The sequence below is a fragment of the Bactrocera dorsalis genome, unplaced genomic scaffold (genome assembly GCF_023373825.1).
Source record: "Bactrocera dorsalis isolate Fly_Bdor unplaced genomic scaffold, ASM2337382v1 BdCtg166, whole genome shotgun sequence".
NCBI classification, from domain to species: domain Eukaryota; kingdom Metazoa; phylum Arthropoda; class Insecta; order Diptera; family Tephritidae; genus Bactrocera; species Bactrocera dorsalis.
The window spans coordinates 1-10,955 of record NW_026038217.1 but is presented as its reverse complement, the minus strand read 5'-3'; the positions used below and the strand labels follow the sequence as shown (position 1 = coordinate 10,955).

Genomic DNA, 10,955 nt, shown 5'->3' with positions numbered 1-10,955 from the left:
TAAAACCGAATTGACGATTAACTGTCAGAATCAAGCAGACACCACAATTCGTAGTTGCCAGAATGTTTCAGTGGCGAGTGAAATGGCGTACGTTACGTTTCTGGTTGATATGATATTTATATGATAAACGTTCTCTGGTGGATTGATAGCAGACAATGTTCTAGCAGAGAACTTCAAACAATCAAAATCCTGTGTAAGCAGTGGTTTACACAGTCAGGTAGCTTGATGAATTTTCTTATGCTGGAATCTAGTACTACAGATGACCACATTTCCGGACCCAGCGAAATCGATAAGCCTCAACCTATTTGGGGATGTTTCGTCATGGAGGCTGAATTTACCGAACGAATTCTTTGCCCACCCTGGCGTTAATGTTCTTAAGCTCGATTTTGACATCGTGGTGGTGGAAAATCTCATAGGTGCGCTCCAAGCGCTCATAGAAGACATATTTGGTCACATCGTCCTTCCCTTCCGTCGAGGTGTGGGTGCAAATAAGCGATATGTTGAAGAACTTCATTTTGATGCGGATTGTGGCTAGATGTTTATCCACCGGGGTGAATTACAGTACTCGGTGACGGAGACTCTCTCCCACCACCAATTCCACACCGAATTTGCGCTCCTTTATATGGTCACTGTAGTAAATGCAAAACCCTACTCCCCTCAGTCCTTCTCCCGTCCATCTCATTTCTTTGACGGCGGTAATGTCAGCCTTTACTCTAACGAGGACATCATCCAGCTGAGCAGCGGCACCTTCCGAATTAAGGGACCGGACATTCCAGGCGCATGCCCTTAAATCGTAATCCTTACCACGTTTGCAGCGGTCGTCATCAAAAGAGGATCTCTCATCCGAGGCTGTTTTGTTCTTTTCATGGGGGGTGTTTTACGCCCGGGTCCAAAACCCAGCGTACAATACATATGTATAGGGTGGGCCATCTAAAATTTTAACTTTAAAGATAGGGCGTAAAATATTGAGTGTAGCGTTTGCTGTATAGCACGTAGCGCCGTCCTGCTGGAACCAAATGTTGTCCAAGTCTTCCTCTTCAATTTGCTTGATGGTTACGGCGGTTCCTTCTTCATTTTCGAAGAGAAATGGGCCGATGATTCCACCAGACCAAAATCCGCACCATACAGTGATTCGTGCTGGGTGCATTGGCTTCTCGACGATTACGTGCGGGTTTTCTGTGCCCCAAATGCAAGAATTCTGCTTGTTAACGTAACCATCAAGGTGGAAATGAGCCTCGTCCGAAAAAAATGATTTTTCGGTAAAATTGACCATGCTCGGTCAAACGATCTTCTGCCCAATCTGTCAATATTTCCCAGTTTTTTTCTAGTGAATAGTGACCCATTTCGTAAAATTTGAGACTTTTTACTGAATATCTGTCACTTTCCGAATGGCATTTGACGTTCCCAATGTCGAAATATAGATAATTCAAATTTAAAACGTTGATGACCCACCCGTTATATTACGCCAGTCTCAGTAAATTAAGGCCGTGATAAATTGTGAAAAACATCTTGAGGGAAATTTCATGAGTGGTTGGGTTTACTCACGACGTGCGAAATTAATAATTGAACCGAGGAACTAGAGACAGTCCATCAAAATAAGGCTAAACAACTCCTTCTCAGATACTTTACCATGTTTTATAAAGACAATTTCAAACCAGTAACACTAAATTTTTGAAGCATTTTATTAAAACAGGTTGCAAGACCAATCCGCCAGATTCCTCGTAGCGTTCCACTGGTAAAGCATGAATGACATAAAACCAGATTATATCTAAAGAATGCTGAAATTTCCGCAACCTTTTTATCTTATATACATACTACTGTGATCAAATTGAAAGGTGAATTTTGTCCATTTTGTCCATTTCATCTCTTTCGAAGTGACATGCGAAGTATAAATTAAAAATTCAATCGGCTGTAAACACACCTACTTCGCATACATATATAACATTTTTAAATTCAATATTATACTTAAATTTTACACTTTTTAAATCGAAAACTTATATTATTAAAATTGTAACCGCGTAAGCGTTGTCTACGCCAATAAAGAAGAAAGTCTAGACCAGAATACCCCCATACTGATACTGAGTGTTTTGCTGCTACTGTGAAGATTTACAAATTTTAAGTAAGATCCACGCAGTTGGTTGGGTTTAATACAATCTATATTTATAAAAGAAAGTTGTGTTAGTTACACCATTTATAACTCAAGAACAGCTTAACCGATTTGGCTAAAAATTTGCTGGGGAATTGGCTTGGAACCAGGGTAAGAACACAGGATACCCTTTATCTCTTTATGTTAAAATTTAATACAACTCATAAATACAAAAATTATATTTTAAATCACAAGCATTTGTTCAAAATTCATGTTTGTAAGAATCAACTGAATATATGCGCTCCATTTTAAACAGATTCTTCCTCAAAAATAATACAATTGCTAAGTATTTGGAATAGAAGAAAAGAACTGCAACCAAATGCGCAGTGAAATAGATTATAGCTGGCTCAGTAATCAGTCGTTGAGTATGTATTATACCACGTGCATCCTAAAAGACTGATGTCATAACCTTTCCAGCCGCCTTTTTCGTTTTTCCACACCTGATAACCAGTTCAACATGTGCAGTCTACTAGAATGACTGTCGATTGAACTCCAGTGGGAAATGATGGAGCTTGCGAGGCACCTACTTTGCTCATTTCGTCTGTTATCAGCTTAGAAAATATCTTTTTCAACGGTGGATTTCCCCAAGCCCAAATTCAACAGTATTTTCCCCAAAAAAGTAATGCTTTATTAACACACGAAATGCTTTATGATCCATTTTTTTGGAAACTAACACAAGTTGCTTCACAAAAATGCTACACATATCTCATTAACTAATAGTTATAATCCAACTAATAGAAATCATTATATGTAGATGGTAGTAGTAGTATTATCTATGTATCAGCCACAGTGAAGCGTGGACGGGTCCTCTAGTAGTACATAAAACAAATTTTTTAATATTAGTTTATTATAATATTGAATTATATATTTAATTATATAAGAAATAAACAGTGCTCATAAGCAATATTTTCATTTTAATGCGACAGCTTCGACGACCAGAGAATTTTAGGAATAAAAAAAGCCATAAATGTTAACTGACATCATAGCTAAACTGCGAGAAAACGCGTAAAAATGTAAAATGCATTGAAGAGCGCTTCATATTGTTGCTGTAATTTGTTAATTAACATTTGTGCTTTTTGTATTTACAAAATTCCCTAAGGACGTATCCTTCGGCGTCAGCAGCATTCATAAACAAATTCTGTATAATTTTGAAAGATTTTCATTATTTGTTTGATGTTGTCGAGTGCCACATATCGCTCATATGTATGTATTTCGTCAACGCGTAAATTTTAATCCAGCTTCATAATACATACATATGTATTCTTGTATTTGAATATCCAAAGTTTTCATTTCAATTTGTTTCGTTAAGACATAAATTTTAGGGAGCAAAAATAAATCAGTTAACAGTAAACAAATTTCAGTTTTGATCACACTTTCTTTGACGTGTCGTCACATTTATCTGTTTTCTCACTGCTAATATCACTTGACTCACACGTACATATTTCTTCTTTTGTTGCCTCTTCCAAAATATCATCTTCACCACGTTCCATTACGGTTTCCAGCGGCATTTCTTCTTTGTAACCAGCATATGCAGTTGCACGCTGTTTGATGATCTCCTGAATGATGGCGGTGAGTATCTCACGGGAGTCCACGATGTGGCCAACTTCCTCTGCTACTTCAACTGTTAGCCAAGGTGCGATGGTTTTCATTAGGTGTTCCTTCTTTGCTGCGTCCGTTGCTGGTTCAAGGTTGTCCAAAACCTCAGGTAGTAAACCAGCAATATGGCCTTGTAATAATTTAGCAGCGGTTACACTCTTTTGCATTTCTTCATCTAATTCTTTGGCTATTGTATCCTGTTGCAAACGGCGCTCTTTTTCGGCTTGTAAACGTATTTCCTCGGCTTCAAGGCGACGCAGTTCAGCCAACTCAGCTTCTCGTTGAGCAAGGAATCTGCAATGATAAGATATTTAATTACATGCATATGCAAAAATGCTATGATAATAGTTAGCTTTACTCGGCTTGTTGACGCCGAAGTTCAGCAATTTCTTGTTCATGCGCAACCTCCAGCATGCTTTGTTCGATACAAGCGTCGACGAGAATATCGATAATTGGTTGAGCCTCAGCATCAAAGTGGAAAAGTTCACCGTCGGCAATTTCGGTAGCAGCATCTACACCCACTTTGGACGGGATATAAGGTGGTTCAGGTGGTTTTTCAAGGAACAAATCGGTCTGTGTATCTACGGAGAATTCCGGAGGTCGTTGTACAAGTTCTTCCAAATATTTTTCGGTTTGAATAACTTCATGCCGTCGACCGTTAACAGGCGGTGGAGTTCCAAGGATATTACGTTGACTTCGACATACCTTTTGCTTCCTTATGGCATGGCGTCGACGAATTTCAGCCGCTTTATCAAAAGGATCTGAGTTTTCCTTTAAAACAGAGGTTCAAAAAAAAAGATTCTTTTTTATCAATTTGTTTTAGGTTAACTTATCACTGTTATAATTAGGTAGATAAAACAATTATTTCTAAATTATTATTTTTATTATTAGTTGACACCTCCTTTGTATACATAAATTTGTCTATAAATAAATAGATGTACAAAATTAAAAATTTATAATTAGCGGTGAAAATATTCGTTCAACGCGTATGGGTTCAATACCTGGTCTACGAAAAGGGAGCTAACGTGCGAAAACTAGTGACTTTTTGGATTCGATCACGTGAAAAAGCATCTCATCTTCCATCCGAATCAACTAAAAAGTGAAAATTGATTTTTTTACACCTAAGCCCCCTTTCCGTAGACCAGGTCACATATAGTAATACAGTATAACAAATTAAAGTTCTTTATTAAAATTTTGTTCTGAATATTTTAAAAAATAAAATTTATTTTTATATTATTTTTGGATATTCCTCTCTGGAGAAGCTCCCTATCCGCACATACCCCATTTATACGGATATCGACACTACTACTGTGATCAAATTGAAAGGTAAATTTTCTCCATTTCATAAGCTTCAAAGCAATCGCCTCCCGCTGCAATACACATAGATATGCCAACGAATTTTCCAGTTATCATAGCACTCGGAAAAATCCTCCGTCGTGATGGCCATCTCGCCTTCTTCGATTCAGCTTTTATATTCTTAGAACGGGTCCTTGGAGTGGTCATGTGAATTTGCTGAATAGTTAGAAGTTACACAAAGGTAAATCAGCCGAATGAGGTAGTTGCGGCACGATATTTGTTGAAAATGTGGCGAAATGATCACGAATAATCAATGCATTAGATGGTGCATTATCGCAGTTCTTTGTTCAATAACTTTAGACATAGTAAAAATAGAAGAATTCACTTTTAGAGCCTCACAAAACGACGCGTATCTCAAATACTAATTACTATTTACAGAAAACTTACAAAAAAAAAAATTTACCGATTCGAAAAACACACGAAGTACATATAAATTAAAAATTCGCCTTTCAATTTGATCACTGTATTATTCGTTTTACTTCTGAGTCTGAGTAAGCGTTCACAACGTCTTCTATGAATCCTATCATCCTGGGTAGGGAATCAACAACCTCATTTCGTTCTCTGATGTTGATGATGAGGATGAATCGGCCCATCATATGCAATTTACAATAATGATTTTATTAAATCCGTTTTACTTTGGCAAAAACGTCATTAAAATGCTGTGAAACTTTCAGACAGATTAAGCGAGAATAAAATTAATCAAGAATACGTTTACAATTATACAGCGTCTACCAATAGGGATGATGTGATTTCGACACGTGGCACGGAGCGGCCATGTTTGTTTACGTATCTGTGTAAAATTTGGTCAGTTTGTTTAGCAAGATTTGTCATTTCATCATTTCATCACTTCTCTTTTCACTTTTACAATGCCGGAAAAATATTATATAAATTAATGTTCTTCGGCAGCTACTAGGTTTTCTCATCGTAAAATCTTTTCAGAAGAGGTCCATTTCTGGCTTAATGGCTTCGCCAACAAACAAATTTGTTGCTCAAAACCTCGTGTGGTTCAGGTGGTTATTGGTTATCTCCAATAACGAATGTTAAACACGATATTGACCGACTTCTTTTTGATGAATTCAAGGCGGACGATCTACGATTATATTTCCAACAAGACACATGGAAACATTGCGAGCAGAGTTTGGCGACTTTTTAGTTTCGAGAAATGGTCCGTTAAATGGCAGCCAAGATCATTCAATTTAAAGCCTCTAGATTATTTTTATTGGGGGTATGGCAAATCAAAGGTTTACGCTAATCAACCAGCAACGTTCGAGAAGCTCGTATACTGTTGTCTTCAGCGAACTATAGGTATATTGGTGAATATGACCCCGAGCCCATTTTAAACGCAATAATGAAGAGTTGTGATAAAATAGTCTGGGTCAAATTTGATAGGCTTGCATGTAAGCTATAGTAAGCCCAAGACCGATATACATATGTACATACATATCTTATGCTAAATTCTACGCGAGCGGAGTCGCTGCCTTAGACCTAGTATAGTATAAATGTAAAGGAACTCGAAAATCGTTATAAAGTATATATATGTTCGCTAGGGAAAGAATTGAACCGATTATATCTATTTTTGCGCTCGGGAATTTTTCTTCTTACTTTCATTAAGATATCTCATAGATTAACAGATATTTTCAAAAAAATGTCAGCCATAGGCACTGAGGTTTTCATGTCCCATATTTTCGACCATTTTGAGATGGAAGGTGCCACAACTTGAAAGCACTATTTGTAAAGAGATATTTCGATATCTCTATTTAACTATTATAAAGTGAAAGGTAATGATTTCAGTAATTTGCAAACTATGTAGTTCTAACTGGTCAAGTAATATAGATCTATAAAATGTAGGTAAATATTAAATTTGAAAAAGGATATGAAGTATTCTTACCAAAAGTTGCTGCGTACCGAAAACGGATCCACGTATTACACGGCGGTCGTACATAACATTGCGGTAAGTTTGTGGAGGAATATCTCTGCAATGAAATGAAATGTATTATCTATAAAATTTAATGAAAGTATTCACATTACATTAACATTAAAACAACATTAAAATATACTATGATTCGATCTCCACCATTTTTAAGCGAAGTCTCTAGATGTTAACATGAAGCAAAGCGGAGTGTAGAGGAAGCAAAAAACATGTGTAACCCTTCCTTACTTTGATCTTTGTTTAAATGTACATACGTCCAAATAGTAATCTAATATTAATTCCATCTAATACCAATAGGTAACTTAAATTAAATCATATTTGACTATAAATATTCATCATGGAAGTAGCCAAGATCAGTTTTGGTCTTAAAATTCTGATACATATATGCGAACGTAGAGAAAGTTTAGTTTCACTTACTCACGTACTTAAAATGTTTTAAATTTATTTAGTTGACTACTAGTAGGCGATAGAAATAAAAAATCTGAAGAAACGGATGCTTAGTTGTTTGCTACATCAAAACCAATATCATTTTTCAAACAATAAAATGTAGCACTCTCTGAAAAAAAAGTTAAATTATTGAAATAAAACTTTGCACGAATTCCGTCTTTCAAATGCCATACTCATCAATAAACAGATGATTTTAAATCGGCCAACCTGAAAGATATGAAAGATATCAAGTGAACAGATTTTATTAGCCTAAAATGGGTAAAATCCGTGAGTGTATTGTTGTCTTTATGCTCAACGCATACTACTATATGTATGTACTTAGTCTTGCCATAAATTCTGTTACAAATTTTACAATGCACACAGTGGTCGTCCTCGCATGTTTCGAATCAATACAACTATAAAAAACTTTTCGCAAACGCATTCGAAGCAACTCTTTCGAAAAAACTGCATGCTTTTACCTAGGCCCAAACTGACCCATTATAGCACTTTTTGGCTCTTGATATACATTTACCGTATAAGACATAATGTAAAATATTTTATTAAACTTATCTCCAAATTTTTTTTCACCACAATACGGTTAAGTCCTCATATCCTTAATATGGTGATTTCTGCCTATCCGGTGGATGTTTTTTCAAATAACATAATAAATAATAATAATGACAATTAAGTAATGAGACTGAGTCAATAAAAACCGTATATTTGAAAATTACTCTACAACTCTGCCATCCGCTTCAAAGTAGTCCCCTTGGGCAGCTGGAACGCTTCGACTCGGATGTCGCGAGTACCCTCGTCACGGCCGCCTGGATGTCCGTAATCGACTCAAAATGGGTTCCTTTGACCATCGATTTTGTTTTAGGAAACAAAAAAAGGCACAGGGTGACATGTCGGGCGAATAAGGCGGCTGTTGCAACACGGCGATCCCTTTAGAGGCCAAATACTGGGATACGCTGAGGGCGGTGTGGCACGGCGCGTTGTCGTGATGAAGGATCCAGTTATGACCGATGTCTGGGCGCATCCTGTTGACTCGTTTTCGCAATCTTACGAGTACTTGGCAATAGCAGACTTGATTTTCGAACTGTTAAACGCCGATCGTCACGGATTAATGCGCGAACACGCTGCGCATTCGAGTCAGTTCGCACCTCGACTGGTCTCACACTCCGCGCCTCGTCTTCCACGCTTTCACGCTCCTCCTTAAACTCTTTGTGCCATCGAAACACCTGGGCACGACTAAGAGCACTATCACCATACACTCTTACAATTTTAGCGCACGTTTCCGAAGCTGTTTCGCCCAATCTGGCGCAAAATTTTATCGCGACGCGTTGCACTTGATTTCGTTTTTCCATTTTCGTGACGAGCACTACAAACACACGTCTACTCAACTTGACGCAGCAGGCGAACTAAACAAGCTAGAGCGATGGTACATACATACATATATCAATGGAGATGGGAGGGATGCCGGAAAAAGAGAAAATGAATTTAAAGGTCACAGGTTTACCACAAGCGCGGCAATAAAATCAGTCTCATTACTTAATTGTCAAACCTCGTATGTACATACATATACCTGTGGTTTTCCACAGCACTAAAATTGCGAATATATTGATTATGTTAATCTTAATTAAATATCTCTGGTGTTTGGTTTGAAACACCTTAAACTAATCGAGATAGATAAAGAGTTATGCATATAGAGTACGATCAGGATGAAGGGTTGAATTCCGGATGTCTGTCTTTCCCCACGCCCGTGCAATTGATCTTGATAAGGAGAGTTGGTACATAAGTTCTTTAGCACTCTGTTGGGGTTGGTACTCCAGATAGGCTAATTCGGACCATAGTGAAGCGCATATACCGCTAACCGAAAAATGATAAAGTACTATAACTAAGCCACTAATTAAGCTACAAATGTGGTAAACAGTATCCCAAATTTCATCAGATTGGGAAGGAGTCGACAAAACACAACTCTAGAGCTCGGCAAGCGCTGGTCAACAACTAGAACAAGTTGCCCTCTGAACTCTTTGCCTTTAGCAAATTTCATCTCTCCACAATTTAAACTCGTCCAATAGGTTCACAGGCGGCGTGGGTAAATATCTTGCCGAATGCATTTTGCCAAAGCTGTATGGAGCAAGAGAAGGCGGAAAAATCTATGTACTTTTAACTTTATTGCGCAGTTTTTGCCAAACTGAGGTAGAATATCTCGATAGACACACTTTCGGCTAGAATTGATATTAGCCCGTTTAACATATGTATTTGTGCTGGGTTCAAAACGCTTCGTTGATCTATGAGGGTCTGGTGATCAATATTTAGGAGTGGTGGGTAGTAGTACTAGGATCGTTTCAACTAGGATCATGGGTTACATTCGGTGAGAGAGATGAAACCCTTAATTTTCTTTTACTTTACAATGGATAAATCGAACATAAATAAAGATATTGGAACAAAACCTTGATCAAATCATATTAAGATTTTCCTACCCAGTTGTAGTAAGTCAATACTTGTACTTTTCCTTTTTTACTTGTGGCGCAAATTGGTAAAATTGTTCCCTGAATTACCTCAGCCTACTTATGTACATATATACTACATTTTATAAATTACCTTATTCAAATGAGCTTTGTGTGAGTAATCTTAATTATGTTATTTCGAAAAGCTACATATAATATAACAGCTATCAATATAAAATTTCGATAATGCGGGTAAAGTTTTTATAATAGAAACAATTTTTTTCATGGTAAGTAGGATAACAACTAAAATTATTTAAAGCGAAAATAGTGTACTTAAAATAGAGCGATTAATGAATTGATGATTAAAGCCAAATTTATTCGGTTACCAGTCGGTTGAATAATGAATCTTATCGTTCATGTAGGGTGATTAAATAATCTAAAACATCAGTCGTAGAGCTCATTACCTTTTTGCACGATGCTGTTGTATTTGTTCACGAAATTGTTGTTTGGTGAGGTTTACACTACCCGTCAAAGGATCTCGAGATGGAGGCGATGGCTGACCACGCCGTAAGCCATTTGTTGCCGAACCATTAACATTCGAAGATCGGCTTAGAGTGGTACCCGAAACTGTATTCGCTTTAGAGTTAGCCCTTATACTTTTTAACTGGTTCGCCGACATTACTTTATCGCATGCGGAGATCTTTGCTGACGCTACAGAGCTATTATGGATTTTGTCATTAGCGTTGTCGGTTGCTGCGGCATTGCTACCTGACAGCACTACTGGATGTGAGGAATATGCATATATGTGAGGCTTTAGAAACCAAGGTAACGGCGGCTCTTTCGGAGGTGGTAAGAACACTCCAGTGGGTACTGTAGTGATGAAGAGGGGTCGTTTAACAACATTATCATGTTGACTTGCCTAGAAGTGTGATGAACAATTGTAGTGAGCAAAAAGATGACAATTGATGAGAGAAGTTGTGGTTACTACATATAGTATATATGTATGTATATACATTTTAAAGATAGTTTTTTTGCAAAGTTTTCAAAATCG

At 37.3% G+C, this 10,955-nt stretch overlaps 1 protein-coding gene across 1 annotated transcript; it reads right to left on the bottom strand.

Annotated features, from left to right (window-relative positions):
* Positions 1 to 2,934: 2,934 nt before the first annotated feature.
* LOC105225621 (uncharacterized) lies at positions 2,935 to 10,823 on the bottom strand (the record flags this gene model as incomplete). Its single annotated transcript, XM_049461932.1, is given in 4 exon segments — positions 2,935 to 4,036; positions 4,101 to 4,513; positions 6,987 to 7,071; positions 10,369 to 10,823. Coding segments are annotated over 4 exon segments (1,476 nt in total), but the record flags the coding sequence as incomplete, so codon positions are not given.
* Positions 10,824 to 10,955: the final 132 nt, after the last annotated feature.